Here is a 17,104-nt window from a genome sequence, read left to right as displayed (position 1 = left end):
AAGATAACACACAGTAAATATAGCCATGAGGCAGGCATGCTATCTACTGAAGATAACACACAGTAAATATAGACATGGGACAGGTGTGCTATCTACTGAATATAACACACAGTAAATATAGCCATGAGGCAGGCGTGCTATCTACTGAAGATAACACACAGTAAATATAGCCATGAGGCAGGCATGCTATCTACTGAAGATAACACACAGTAAATATAGCCATGGGACAGGTGTGCTATCTACTGAAGATAACACACAGTAATTATAGCCATGGGACAGGTGTGCTATCTACTGAAGATAATACACAGTAAATATAGCCATGGGACAGGTGTGCTATCTACTGAAGATAACACACAGTAATTATAGCCATGGGACAGGTGTGCTATCTACTGAAGATAATACACAGTAAATATAGCCATGGGACAGGTGTGCTATCTACTGAAGATAATACACAGTAATTATAGCCATGGGACAGGTGTGCTATCTACTGAAGATAACACACAGTAAATATAGCCATGCGACAGGCATGCTATCTACTGAAGATAACACACAGTAAATATAACCATAAGACATGTGTGCTATCTACTGAAGATAACACACAGTAAATATAGCCATGGGACAGGCGTGTTATCTACTGAAGATAACACACAGTAAATATAGACATGAGACAGGCGTGCTATCTACTGAAGATAATACACAGTAAATATAGACATGAGGCAGGTGTGCTATCTACTGAAAATAACACACAGTAAATATAGCCATGAGACAGGCGTGCTATCTACTGAAGATAATACACAGTAAATATAGACATGGGACAGGCGTGCTATCTACTGAAGATAACACACAGTAAATATAGTCATGAGACAGGTGTGCTATCTACTGAAGATAACACACAGTAAATATAGCAATGAAACAGGCGTGCTATCTACTGAAGATAACACAGTAAATATAGCAATGAGACAGGTGTGCTATCTACTGAAGATAACACACAGTAAATATAGCCATGCGACAGGCGTGCTATCTACTGAAGATAACACACAGTAAATATAGCCATGCGACAGGCGTGCTATCTACTGAAGATAACACACAATAAATATAGTCATGAGACAGGCGTGCTATCTACTGAAGATAACGCACAGTAAATATAACCATAAGACATATGTGCTATCTACTGAAGATAACACACATCAAATATAACCATAGGGCAGGTGTGCTATCTACTAAAGAAAACACACAGCAAATGTATAACCATAGGGCAGGTGTGCTATCTACTGAAGATAACACACAGCAAATGTAACCATAGGGCAGGTGCGCTATCTACTGAAGATAGCACAGCAACTGTATAGCCATAGGGCAGGTGTGCTATCTACTGAAGATAACACACAGCAAATGTAACCATAGGGCGGGTTTGCTATCTACTGAAGATAAAACACAGCAAATATAGCCATGGGGCAGGTGTGTTATCTACTTAAGATAACACACAGCAAATGTAGCTATATCTCAGGTGTGCTATCTACTGAAGATAACGCACAGCAAATGTAGCCGTAGGGCAGGTGTGCTATCTACTGAAGATAACGCACAGCAAATGTAGCCATGGGGCAGGTGTGATATCTACTGAATATAACGCATAGCAAATTTAGCCGTAGGGCAGGTGTGCTATCTACTGAAGATAACGCAAAGCAATTGTAGCCATGGGGCAAGTGTGCTATCTCTACTGAAGATAACGCACAGCAAATGTAGCCATGGGGCAGGTGTGCTATCTACTGAAGATAACGCACAGCAAATTTAGCCGTATGGCAGGTGTGATATCTACTGAATATAACGCATAGCAAATTTAGCCGTAGGGCAGGTGTGATATTTACTGAAGATAACGCAAAGCAAATGTAGCCACGGGGCAGGTGTGCTATCTACTGAAGATAACGCACAACCAGCCATGGGGCAGGTGAGCTATCTACTGAATATAGCACACAGCAAATGTAGCCATGGGGCAGGTGTGCTATCTACTGAAGATAACGCACAGCAAATTTAGCCGTAGGGCAGGTGTGATATCTGCTGAAGATAACATACAGCAATAACCAGCAAATTTAGCCGTAGGGCAGGTGTGCTATCTACTGAAGATAACGCAAAGCAATTGTAGCCATGGGGCAAGTGTGCTATCTCTACTGAAGATAACGCAAATCAAATGTAGCCATGGGACAGGTGTGCTATCTACTGAAAATAACGCACAGCAAATGTAGCCATGGGGCAGGTGTGATATCTACTGAATATAACGCACAGCAAATTTAGCCGTAGGGCAGGTGTGCTATTTACTGAAGATAACGCAAAGCAAATGTAGCCACGGGGCAGGTGTGCTATCTACTGAAGATAACGCACAACCAGCCATGGGGCAGGTGAGCTATCTACTGAATATAGCACACAGCAAATGTAGCCATGGGGCAGGTGTGCTATCTACTGAAGATAACGCACAGCAAATTTAGCCGTAGGGCAGGTGTGATATCTGCTGAAGATAACATACAGCAATAACCATGGCGCTATTTTCCAACAATCAGCAGTCGCCCACTAATATGTTTCACTCATGTTCGCGATGAAAAACTATCATTTTCTCTCCAGTACCAACCATATCTCGATGATTCAACCAGCGTCAAATGATCAGTGGACATTAGTATGAACAGATCTTTAGCCACACACTAGTTTTTTAGACTTCGTTTTAAATTTTTTTAAATTTTTTTATCTGCTCTATATTTTTTAACCACTGTTTTAAACCTGACAATTTTCTGGCGAATTTGGGATTCTCCTTCATCTTCAAACCACTGTTTATTAATTACCTTTTTCATTGTAATCATGATAACTATGATATCGATTAAAACTCGCCCCTTATCTGATTGGCTGTTATATATTTCTGATCTAAGTGTTTTGCATGACGTCATATAAGTACAATATACGTCGTAGATGGGATTTTTTTTACGTACGTCTGCACATGTGCTACAATTTCACACATTTGGTCTTCTTCGATGCCGATACCGGCCAGCGCGCGCGACCACTGTACGGAGTTTCACCAGGCTATTTCACGTCATTTTGTGAGCAGACGACATGATGGTGCAGACGACACTTAATGTTGGCGGGAATTTACTGATATAACAAAATTTCAGTCCCGCCCTTGTACAGCCACTTTATTCATCTCCCAAGAAGTTTAATTATTTCGCAAACCAAAACTGTTCATTAAATAGCGCACGTATCGAGCTTTATTAGTCCAATTTTGTTCCATCTTCCATGATCCAACATCTTAAAAACGACGTTTAAAAGGAAGGGATTTTAGATAATTTATATCATCCTAGAAGCTCCTAAAATACAATTACTGGTCTCCTATTTTGAGGATGAGCTTATAGTTATCTACTACTACAATTTTTTGAAGGAAATTGAGAGGAAAAAATATCACAAAGATGGAACACATGGAACCACTTGGAATGGGCGTTGATGAATATCGTGTGCGGGGTGAGTAAATCATTTAAATTTTTCTTTGTATGTGGTAACAAAACACTCGTTTTATGTTACCGTTTTAATATTTGAACCGTTTCAAACAAAGCTTTTTAATCCTCAAAACTAAAAACGAAGGCTAATAACTTAAATATAAAATATTATAATTATGCACAAAGTTACGGATGTATTGTGTAAACTGCTGTGACTTAAAACCCCGGTGCCAGCGTGTAAACTTTGAAAAGACCCCCTTTTTACATCTTAAATGTCGTGAAATTTTTAGATAAAAATTATCCCTTTGTTTGAGCGATTTCTCGATTTTTTGGCCCTTCAAAACATCCCCTTTTTCACTGAAACGAGAACGATATTTCAAAAATACCCCTTTTTACAGAAACGTTATAGTGACGAGTCTCAAAAACTGATCAAGGTTTGCGTATTCTTGTTTTCCAAGACAACAATTTAGAGCAATTGTGCTTATAAGACCTGGTTTAGAAATGAAGAATGCCCTGTTTTTACAATTTCGCAGAGGTTTGCAGGTAAAAAACACACATTTTTAGCGATTTCTTAATTTTCAAAATAAGAATTGAGAGGAATTGTATAGTGCATATTTATATACTTGATTCGTAGACGAAGAATGCCCCTTTTTAAAATTTCGTGAATATATGTGTTTTGAAACAGCACCCCTTTTTTGTGTAAATTTCGCAAATCGTATTTCTTCATTAGAAATCACACCCTTATTTTGTGAAATCTTGAACGCATGTACCCGCGGATACACGGAGTAGCTCACATTAAAGTAAGCGCATGGAAAATATTACACCAAAATTAACGATTGATAATGTAAGAAACATTTTATTGAAACGATGTCATGATTGCTACACGTATCACAACTTTTTTTGGTTTCTTGCATTCCACGCATTCATTTTTAACAACCACGAACTTAATTGGGCTATTCCCGAAAATAAGTGCACACCCCTATAGAGTTTCTGAAAACGACTGGAATTCCAGTTGCCAATGTCACTTGAAAAAGCTTGGAAATTCAGTTAATTTCAGAAAACATCATGGAAATGTCTAAGATGAGCGCTCAAATTGAGGATGTCTGATTTTGAGCTATTTTTCTGCTGGAGTTTTTTGCTTTTAGACACTTTAAAAGTCTGGATTTCCAACAGTCACGACTGGACAAAAAGTCAGGATATCCGAACTCCTCTATATGGGGTGTGCATCTATTTTCTTGAATCTTATCGCACATCTTGAAATACCTCAAATTTTCAGTCATAAATTTTATCAGTGGTATAATTAATAAAACTCAAGTTGTGACAGAAAATTTTGAGGTATCATGTATCAAATTAGTTTTGAGGTCACAGGATAAAATACCAACCCTGATGAACTTAAATATGGGAGGACGGTTAGAGTGAAGTGGTCTTCTCTCTCGCTATTCACTGCGTGGCTCGGGTTCAATTCCCAGCGTTGCCACATGTGACTTTGCTTGCCGAACCATGCTTGTCCACGGTTTTCTCCGCGTGCTCCTGTTTTTAAAATCGGTCCTCTTCCCATATCTCGATCCCGTCAGATTTGGTTGGCACCCCTTTAATTTAGTAGCATCTGAGCACTATAGGCTTTGCCTAGCTTCGACCGATCGTTATAAATAAATATGAATGTCCTAAAATCTATTTAGCCGACATTACATTTTTAAGGCGAATCATGCAGACACTGTTCTTTCGTGATGTCCAGGGTATAGGGTGTATGACATGCACGTGTTAACCTGATCATGCTGATCGGAACTGACAGCGAAGCTATCCACTACATCTGCATCACACATTTAAATACATAAATCCAGAAGCGGAACTTTAATAATTGTTACATGTACCACCACCGAGAATTGTACCGGAGACCTCTTGTACCAGAGTCAAAGATCTTAACCGCTGGACCATGTTTTGCTTTTCGTTTAAAAAAAAAAATTTATTGCCATGTCTTAGCTGAAATCTGTATGATAATAATAATTAAAAAAAAAAAAAAAAAACAAAAAAAAACGAAACAAAAACAAGTAAAATAAAAAAAAAAATAAAAAAAAATAAAAATCAAAAATAAAAATAAAAATAAAAATAAAAATAAAAATAAAAAAAAATAAAAATAAAAATAAAAATAAAAATAAAAATAAAAACAAAAACAAAAACAAAAACAAAAACAAAATCAAAAACAAAAACAAACAAACAAACGTTGGAGTGTATTTTGAAGGATCATGTGGACAATATTAAACCCGGGATATTAAAAGGAAACTACAAAACAAACCCAGATATGTTACAACATGGTATCAAATATCATGTGAACATGAAAACGGATACTATAACTTATATGGGATAAATGTCAGGGTGGATGGGCAAATTGAAAATTTTAAAGAGAAGAAAGAAGAAGGGGAACAAATCCGAAAACAGAAAAAGACATTTATTAAACATGGACGGGGATCCGATGATAGTTTAATAAAAATATCGGATAGCATTCAAGAAGAAGAAGGAAACATATATTTCATAGACATTCTCGGTTCCAAGATATCAAATGTATGGGAGACTGTGACAAAAATAAAATCCATAAATTGTTAAGCTGAATTTGAAAGCTTGGATATAAAACTAATGCATATTTCATCTAAACCTATAATAGGCTTTATTACTGCACTTTAATCTCATTTCTAAAAATGTTTATTCCTGAATTTATATAGTTTCTAAACATAAGCTATCTAAATAAATCTTGAACTGAACAAGTTTAGCATTCAAACGTGTTTATAAAATAGGTGCAGTTTAGTTACATTGTATCATTTTAAGAAGATAGAACAATGAATAAATATGACAAATTGATAAATCTCAGTATAAAAATCAAGTGCACTCAAGAATATTTGTTTTAATAAAGATGAAGTGCTTTTAAAGGGCTGTATACTCAACTTTGCACAGTATTTTTTTGTGGAACCTGATAGCACATTAGACAACTAAATTGCATTCTGATACAAGAAATGTCCTTCTGATATAATTTTTTTTTAAATTCGCGATATAATACAAATTGTATTGCAAAATTATTGACATTTAACAGTCTTCGACACAAACTAGGTAGATTTATAAATTTAATGTTATAAGATGAAGTGCTTTTAAAGGGCACTGTATACTCACCTTTGCACAGTATATTTTGTGGAACCTGATAGCACATTAGACAACTAAATTGCATTCTGATACAAGAAATGTCCTTCTGATATAATTTTTTTTAATTCGCGGTATAATACAAATTGTATGGCAAATTGAAATTTTTGACATTTAACAGTCTTCGACACAAACTAGGTAGACTTTATAAATTTAATGCTATATAGTTTAAGTGTATGTAGATGGGATGAAAATCCGACCATCATAAGAAATTTTTGATCTTTTTTTATTGAAGATATGCATACAATTTCCCCAAACACCTAAATTGTTTACCTATAGGTCTTTTGGGAACATTCATGTATACTGTATCTTCAATACGAAAGGTCAACATTTTCATCAGCTGGCTTTTTCTTCCAGCTGCTATATACATACATAGTATAATTATATCATTAGATTTATAAAGTTTATTGCGAGGACTGTTAATTTTTAATAATTTGCCATAATATTTGCATTATATCGCGAAAATCAGAATTATTTAATATCATAAGGACATTCCTCGTATTCAGAATTTGGTGTGTATGATAGCTTATGATGTGCTCTCAGGTCCCACAAAAATACTGTGCAAAGGTGGGTTTATCAGAGTAACAATTGATTCCAGTGAAAAAAGGTTGAACTTAAATAAACAGTAGGCTATATATTGACACTTACATTAACATGTTTATAATTGCTACTTGCTTCAAACATGTTCAATTGATGAAACCATGAGTCTGTGACATTAGTCCATTGGACATGTTGGAAAGCAATGTTATTTTTTTAAATGTTATTGAGACATGACATAACACTTAGAAAATATTATATACTAGCAATTTAAAATTTACATATTAATTTGCCGGGTGTTACATCTCCCAAACAACGACCTTGATTCTTGACAAAAATCTTGAGTCACGAAATAATCACGCAAGCATGACTATAATTTGTGTGATAATGGAAAGGTTTTAGATGAAAGACTGCGGACAGTAATTATTGGATTATTTCATATTACAATCAATATGTTCATTAAAATGGTAATGTAATACAAGTAAAGATTAATTTTTGCATAATTATTGTATTTTGACTTAAATTATTTGGTCAAATTAGATTACTTGTAGATTATACATGCAAATAGTCTACTCTATACTGTATTTCAGTCGCGTACAAAAGAATAAAGACGATTTTTTACATAGAGCCACTCCAATCACTGCAATTATTATAAATCAATATTTAAATCAGACGTAAGAACAGGTGAAATTCAAGGACGGCATCAATGTAAGTTTACCAGTTCCTGGAGTACCGCCGTGTAAATTATACTTCAGTCTGCAAACACACCCCTGTAAGTGGACATTAACTATACTGTCCCTCCACGATTGATAAAAATGCGCCGAAAATATTTCTTTATTTAGTTCATTTTAAAGAATGAATCTGAAATTAAATATATAAGTCTCAGGCCTATTAAGAAGTAGATATATCAGAGATCTATATTTTCTAGAGCCATATAAAGTCCAATCTTTATATTGGTTGAAATATTGGTATATTGTATTTATTTATCACGTTCAACATAAAAAATATGTAGCCTAATCGTTCATATTATGCTGATTGTGTATCTAGTAGCTATAAAACATGCCAAATCATCTAATGATTCGGTCCATTCCTATAATAGTATTCAGCAACACATTATTCTACATTTAGCTTCCGATTTTAGTTATACCTGTTCCGGTTTCGTCTCATTAGTGTAAATTAAATATATTATTTGTGGAGCTATTCCGGATCGTTATTTTGGGATGAAATATTGTTCTCTTTATTATATAAATTGTATACATTTATCACGTTTCAGTCCTGCCTATAATCGTTGCTGTACATGATGTTCACAGCACCGTAGCCAGCCTTTAAGTGCATGTGTGTAGGGTGTGGGGAAGCCAAATATTCCCACATTTGTAAATGATTCGTCCCATTTTAGTTATTTTAATGAAACTTTATACTCTTTGCCGTTCCCATTTTGTCCTTGACATTTATGTGGAGGAATTCCCCCCTCCTGATGACTGCGCCACCAGTGGCGTAGATTTCTTTTGACATTGGGGGTGGGGGTAGAAATTTTGGCACATTGAAGGGTTTTTTAGATAAAACGGCCATGAGGTTAATTTGGTCAGAAACCCACATACAGGTGTCAATATTGTCGGGATGATTGTATGGACCATCCCCCTAGCAAAATATTGGGGGCATTTACCCCACCCCATTCCCGGGATCTACGCCTATGTGTACGCCGATGTCAAATTATCTATTAAATGTTTGAGTCGATTCCTATCGTATTCAGCAGCACATCATTCTGCATTTAGCTTCCGGTTTCAGCTTTGCCCCTTTCTGGTTTCGTCTCATTAGTGTAAAGTACTATAATGCCGTCATAAATATCTCTTGCAGAATGAGGAAGAATAATTTCCCATTAGTGGGAAATTAATACCGAGAGTGATGAGGAAAATCAAGAAAATATATCTGCAGGTCATAATGTTTGTCTACTATAGTATGTTCAGATGCAATTGGCTATTTCAGTTGAAATCCTTACACCCTATGGAAGGTGTATAAATAAATAAAATAAATGTTGGTATTTATACAGCGCCTTTCACATGTGCACATGTACCAAAGCGCTTTACATTTATTTCGCTGTTGTTAGAATAGGCCTATGTCAGCTGCCATACAATGCCCAAGGCATGTTCATACCTTTAGGCGGCGCTCAATGGACGATATTCATAACAGCTCCCCATTTCACCCCTGGGTAGAGAGAAGCAAGTAAGGTGCCTTGCCCAAGAGCACAACACGATGGCACCGCCGGGGCTCGAACTCGCAATCCACCGATTGCAAGGCAGAGCCCGTACCGCTGCGCCACCGACGTGCGCCAACCGTATACAGGTTGCAACGAAAAATTATACAATTTAGAAAATAGTTTTAGGCAAACATGTCACTGATTAATTGGATTGAGTTGTACTTCAACGTCAAGGTAATTTCTTTGTTTCAATAAACTCAGTGGTCTGCAAGCGAAGATATGGCCAATTTAGTAAAGTATAGTCCTAAAAATAGCTTGGGCCGTTTTCATGTATTTGTGTATGTTGCAAAAGTGACTGAATTCGCCGTAGAAGTGATGATGTAACAGGATTAACTGTCATAGCATAACAATAGGTTAAATCAATTCTTGAATATATCGCACTGCACTATAGTACGTTCACGCGGTATCTCTGCATTGAACCATAGATATCAAATAACAGGGAAAAGACCGGTATTGTATATATTTAATGATTGCAGATATATACACGGGGGATAAGTACAAACTGCTTGTAGTGCATGACGATATATTCACATTGTTTTAACCTATTGCTATGGAAGTTAATCTTGTTACATCATCACTTCTACGGCGAATTGAGTAATTGAATCATGAACCATCTGGTCGGTGCTCTTAAGATTTGCTGAAATCATTGACGATATGCATGAAAGTTGATTTTACCACTGTTTATACGCTGTAGCAAACTTGATACGTGCGAACATGGCAAAAAGGTGCCCAAAATCTGACATAGCGTTTGAACCTATCTTAGAAAAAACCAAGTAACGTCTTTCTGTTAGCCAAGATTACTGATTCTACTGCATATCACATAGCCATGACCCCATTTTTAGCCATGACCCCAGTTTTATTTTTTATGAAAAGCGAAAAAGCAATTGCCCAACTCATTTTCTAGACGATTTAGTTAATTGAGCATAAAATTTAAGTCCGAAATTAAAAATAAATGAATTGCTTTTTTTTTTACCTCAAGTTAACCGATTTTAATTATATTCCATAATCACTCCAAAACTCAACAATAAAGAGTTTCATTAATAAGATTGAAGTGAAGCCGCGGGAAGTGAAGACCACAGCAAAACAAAATCATTGAAGCTGATGACGACGGAAACTATGAATATGTTATGTTATAATATTTAAATGCCATATTTGGGACGGCCAAGTTTATTAGAATGACAGGCTGTGAATAGAAACACTGCACTCTTAAAACGATCCGCTTATTTTTGAATAGAAACGTATCAAAGTTGACAAGGGAAACTATTCAGATGGGGACATAACAGATTTTCTCTTCAAAATGAACTGGATATTCACATCAATAAGACAATCTTATCAAATAATTACCTCTCAGATCTTTTAGTTTTGGCCTATCTTGACAGAACCTTATTTTGAGCCTTTGTGGACAGCTAGCTCTCGAACTATAAATTTGATTCAAGATCGGGATTGTTTTTTCGTACACACTTTTTTTGTAACGCTGTTTGTCATCATATCGTGTTTCCTAATGAATGGCAGATGCCAATAAGCTTTACTGTGTAATCTGTTACGGTAAGAAATGTACCTCGTCCGTTGGTTTCTACCTCCGTTGCCTTGCTATCCTCTTGCAATGTAGCACATTACATTCACATGATTCGGCTAGAAACTAGAAATATTAAAATAGAAGGGATATTTTCTCAGAAAACATGTAAAATGAGCCTTTGCTATGTTGCTAATCAAAGTTACATTCTCTGAAGCAAACTAAATGACTAACCATACCATACCATAGAAATATTGGACACATTTACTTGAGGACTCCTTGATATGAAGACACACGTTAAGGGGGTTCTACACCCCTCAATAAATTTGGGTCTATTTTTGCATTTTCTCAAAAAAATAATAACACACTGGTAACAAAAGTTATGTATATTATTGGGGCAAGGAATCCAATTACTACACTGCAATTTCAGTGACCCAAGACAAGTGGTTCGTTATTTATGATAAGAAATAAGGTACCGCTAGGATGTACCTCATTTTCTATCATACTGAACCGCTTGTCTTGAGTCACTGACATTTCAGTGTAGTAATTGGATTCCTTGCCCCAATAATATACATAACTTTTGTTACCAGTGTGTTATTAATTTTTGAGAAAAATGCAAAAATAGCCACAAATTTACCAAAGAATCACAAAGGCAGCAATCATCTACTAATAGGATGTGCAGAAGGAGCCAATAGTAGCTAATAGTAGTCAGTCAAATGATTAATATTGAGTGATTGAAAAAGTAAGAAAAGTAGCAGACTTCAACTCTTTGAATAAATTCATCAGGACTGATATAATTAAATAGCAAATCTGTAACAAATGCAGAATTAGATTGGTGCATTACTGATAAAATTTTCAGCACGGGAGATGAAACGTCTAATAAATTCTGGACTTGTACTTAACACAATATCTGATATTTAATAGCATACTTTAAATTTTGATTACATTATTTCACCCTAAAATCCTTTTTATGAAACAATATTTACAGTACGACAAATGAAAACTGACAATAAAAGCACCTAATCATTACACCAGATTCACCTGTAACACTAGTTCTACATTTTATGCAAATTAATAGTTTATTCAAACGAAAGGCAACACTTTATAGTACAGCCTCGTTCAGGAAATATACATTTCTTACAAAAGTGCATTTGACCTTAGTTGATCTACCTTCTAGAGTGTCTGTACAAATATTTGACGCAATGCCTTACGGATCTACAGAAGAACGTCAAGTAGTTATTAAATTATAAAAAGGTGTTTTTGTTTTCATCCTCTGGACTGAGTGGAAACGATTTACGTCAATTTCATCAATTAAATTTATCATCTTTTAATTTACGAAGTCATCTAAAAATACTACAACAATCGGTACAGTCATACTCGTTAACAAGGATTTCCATGATGAATCAAAATTGGCAAAAAATGATAAAATTTAAATCAATTTTGAAAACTTCAGTTGTTTTAAAAGTGAGTATCTGACAACGCTAAGAGAAGAGTTAAGCTGAATTTATACTCCATCACTGAGCGGCGAGCGATTGGTTTCTAGCCAGTGAGTTACCGCGCTTTTTGTTGCGTTGCGCTACCTTATTGGTCAAATACTAATCGCTCGTCGCTCAGCGATGGAGTATAAATTCAGCTTTAAGACGTAAAGGTGTCTTGGTTGAGCGTGAGGTAATCTATTTTTAAACTTATTAGGATAACCTACATGTACTTTAGAGTCACCTTAGATTTGAAATTCGATGATGTATTCAAATTTTATAGGTTGAATGGTAACCGCGGAAACAAAATTATTTGGGTTTTACACACAACCAGATTAAATTTATTTTCATAAAAATAAAAACAACGGTATTTGCTCTTCATGTTGTAAATGCTCTGCGGGAAATATCCACGAATGGTAATCTTGTACGATGTACTTTGAAAGAGCGGAATAATTGTTAAACAAGAAATGTGTTTAAAAAAGGTAACATAGTGAATAAATATAATTTGTCACATTTGAATACAGATACTGGTAAGGACTGGGTGCTTTGAACAACACAGTTGACGTAGAATTATAGAAGATGGCACTCTCAATAGTAGAAAGTAAACAGATCCAAGTTTGTAGTAAAGTTGTTTCTTTATTTGTCCATTAGTTTTAGGGTTGGTTAGGGTTAGGGCAAGTGTTAGGGTTAGGGTTATAGGGTTTACGATATCGGATGGCTATATCTAAACACAAGTTACACAACCACCCAGCAACATATACGTGATGCCCACGCTCACAGTCACACCCTACCTTCACGATACTAAGCACACCCCTTCCCTCATACCACCACCACATTCACACCTCATATAACATACATAAATACATAAATAGGCTACTTCAAATGGAAACTAAGGAGGTATGATTCAGGGGTATGATTTAGGAAGATGATCATTTCCTTGCCCTTGTTTCAATTTGGAATGAAGCATAGCGGAAATCTCCGGGGGGGGTTCTTCCTGGTTGAAGGTATACGGGGATGTGCCACGGTTTTGGGGTACCTTTTCAGCGATTTTGGTATATCGATGGGTGGGTTTCAGTGGAGACCAATGCGCCCAATTTTGGAAAAAGTGCCCTTAAAGCACCCAATTATGGCAAATTTTGGTGTTTTTTGGGTGCTTTCAAGTGTGAAAATTGGTATACTGATGGGTAGCAAAAACAGCAAAAAGTAGGTATAGAGAAAGTCAGCATCCGAAAGTCTGCGTGGCACACCCCGTACAAAATTTTTCGAAGACCCCCGGGGGAAATCTGACAAATGACAACATAATTATCATACATTCCAATCGACAGTATTAACACCTGGCAGTGTCAAAATGGTGGTTACGTAACCTCTATAATGAAGGTCGTGTTTCAAATCTACCAACACATGGCTCTAATTGACGAGACCAGCTAGGGATGTAGAGCTAAAGTACACTGCTTGGTGGTTTACAGAGCCAACTTTAAGACAAAATACAATCAAAATTTATGTAAATTAATCAATTCGTGAATCTAGTTTCTCCGGTAATATAAAAAACAATATTAGATTATCTTTATCGATAGTAGTCATAATATCACCTTCTCAAGTCATTTCAAATATGACGTCAAATTTTTGCCGAGAAAATTATGTTTTGAACAAAAACAAACCCCGATCAATCAACTCATATTTAAGTCAATTCAAAATATCTCAACACTTATCCAATCTGACACAACTTTGGAAGTTCACGCTGACCATGGATGCGTTGATAATGATGAAAGACCGATATGTCTTAGATCGGAAATCTGGCTTCCTTTGTGGCAAATGAGTCTCTTGTGACTTGCTGGATTCGTATTCATTCATGAGGAAATATTTGCCAAGACGGTGACGAGGTCATCAGTACCGATGCACCTGTCGCTTCTGCTAGCTCGCTGCATCATCATCCCATCTCAAGCTATCTCAGCTCAGCTCGATATCATGTTATTCATCTAATCAGTGTTATTGTGCGTAATTTGGGTGTTTATTTGGTTTAATCTATTCTATTTTTATGTCTCTACAGAAAAAGAGCATAATTAGAATGAATGAAGCGTGCGTACATGATTATTTTGAAAAGCTATCAAACTTATCATCTAATCAGAATTTTGTAACACATTATCATTTATGACGGTGTCTTTGAAATATTTTAATGATTTGTGTCTCCAAGTTTAATGAGACGAAAGCAGGAATCAAAGCTCAGTTACGTAATATGCTAGTTACACAATTTCTTCTTACTTCTGCTTGTTATCGTTTTCATTGTATCTCCACTTTTGTATTGAATGTTTCTTATCTTTGATAGATATATTGCTTAGCTTCTAATCGCATATTCTTCGACTCTTTAAGTCGCTGTTTTAATCTTTTCTTATCAGATTATACTATTCCTTTTGTGGTTGGAATAAGAATTGTTTTAAATGTATTGTATTGTATTTGGAGGACAAAAGGCAGCTTAAAACTGGGAACATTAAAAATGACGTCAAATAAAAACCTAAATACGATACCATTTGTCAATTCTGTACGATTCGATAAAGCCAATGTTATAACACCTGCAACGTTGCTAAAATAACATACATTTCATAATCTCATAATACCTGTACGCCTGTAAGAATTGCTACTTTTGTTTCAGTAGATTTCACCTCATATCAGAAGTTTTCATTTGATTTGTCGTACAGTAATCGATCATATCAACACGCCTGTGCATCCTGCACACACATCTGTGCATATGCATACATTAACAAGGAATATCTAAAAGATAGGTAATTTAATGATGTCTAATCTACGACAACATATACATGGACTACAAATTTGGGATAATATAGATGTGCTCTTAACGTTCCCTGATACTAGTTCTTGCATGAAAGACTGCACACCTTTCAATTTGTATTTGTTTATGGACTGTCCCACGTGTTGGACTGTTTGTGGGTGTGTTGGGGTGCTGGGTAGGGGCGTGGGGTGTGTGCTGTGTGTTTGATTGGTTTACTTTGGACATTTACATGTATACTGTGTATTTCCTTGTATCATTGCTTCAAAGAGAATATGTAAGAGCTTGTTTGAGTTCACAATGTTGCCTGAACTCTGATATTTTCTGGTCATACGGCAATATGGGCTGTGGTAAATATCAAGAAATACGCGTTGCATTCATGGGAACTTTATTGACTGCATCATTTTATAATTTGAAACATTTTCTCAATGTTTAAACTTCTTGTTATTATAGAAATGGAACTAAATGAGGATTCACGTGTAAGACGCAACGAAATATCTCTGCGTTGAAACTAACCACATTTGTATCACACCTGAACGTTTGTGTAGCTGACAATGCATTTAAAAATAATAATACCATTATTACATTGCGTGATGTTGCAGATCGTATTGCCAAGTTACAATTTGGTATAAATTTATTATCGCTAATGTTCTCTTTTTTGTTCTTGTCATTCTGATTACAAGACGATTATATTTCACGATTATGTTTCATTTGCATTAATATCGTTATGAATACGGCAGACGGCCGAATCCGGATTCGGCTTTTGGTAAATTCATTTTACACATGCATTACATTTGAATTCGAGAACAAGGGATCAATGCTATACCTGTAGAGGGCAGCATATCGATTTTTAACGGTTGCCGTCGGTGACCGTACTGTGATGCACCGTCAACTAACCCTGTATGCCGCCCTCTTTTGACTACTTATTATGCTGTTATCATCTGGTCTCCGTTAAAAAATTGATATGCTGCCCTCTATCATGTACAGCATTGATCCCTTGTTCTCTAATTCAAATGTAATGCATTCGTAAAATAAATTTACCAAAAGACGAATCTGGATTCGGCCGTCTGCCGTATTCATAACGATATGTATAAATACAATTATGTTTCACGTAATGAGTCATGTTAGGAACTAAGTCTATCCCTAACACTTTAGTGGCGACGCTCATGTAGCTCAAAAGTAATAAGGTAGTCGAGTTTTTATAATAAGAATGTATAAACACAACGGAGTGTTAATATCCTATTGGCTGCAGGTTGACGTACAAGTTTGACACCATTTTATGTTTTCTTAAAATGTTGATACAGTCACTGTAACACAACACACAGACTACTAAAAACACGGATAGTTTAGTAAAGACAGAGCGTTAGATATATGCGCTAGATATATTTTTAAAATTACATTAAGCTTTAGGTAATTTATGACTTGTTGAGTTTTGATGTTGTATTGCTTTTATTTGTTCCAGAAGTCATGGTAGTAGCGAATGTAATTACAACACAGTTGGTCATTAGAAGATTTCGAATTTGAAACAAAATTTGCACAGATTTTGCACAGATTTTGCACAAAATTGACAGATTCTCAAAACTAATAATTTGTTACTGTCCTTTTCGGGGTTTTATAATGAAAATGAACATGATGGAGAAGGTAAAAGAGTATTTGTTTATTTTTGTTATATTAAAACCCCCTTCACCTTATATGCATTTGTAATGTTTAAATTACATAAGCCAATCATTAAATCATTACATTTTAAATTAAAAGAAGATACCAACTATACCTTTTAAAACTCCATTTGGACTATTTATAGAAACAAGCACATAAAACAGCCTTGTTTTTGAACAAGGTTACCAGCTAATAACGAAGACTCTTGATTCAATTCTGCTGTAATTATCACTG

General features: G+C 35.6%; 1 protein-coding gene across 1 annotated transcript in view; it reads left to right on the top strand.

The window, feature by feature from the left end:
• The first annotated feature begins 2,985 nt into the window (after positions 1–2,985).
• The window catches only part of LOC140141917 (aromatic-L-amino-acid decarboxylase-like), a 95,454-nt gene continuing 81,335 nt past the window's right edge, over positions 2,986–17,104 (top strand). Inside the window, exon 1 of the mRNA XM_072163795.1 lies at positions 2,986–3,492. Coding sequence (XP_072019896.1) covers positions 3,441–3,492 — 52 coding nt within the window. The 5' untranslated portion in view covers positions 2,986–3,440. The remainder of the gene's footprint in view (positions 3,493–17,104) is intronic.

This window comes from Amphiura filiformis, chromosome 20 (genome assembly GCF_039555335.1).
Source record: "Amphiura filiformis chromosome 20, Afil_fr2py, whole genome shotgun sequence".
In the NCBI taxonomy this organism is placed as follows: Eukaryota; Metazoa; Echinodermata; class Ophiuroidea; order Amphilepidida; family Amphiuridae; genus Amphiura; species Amphiura filiformis.
Note: the sequence above shows the minus strand (reverse complement) of the source record. Positions and strands in the feature narration are given on the sequence as shown.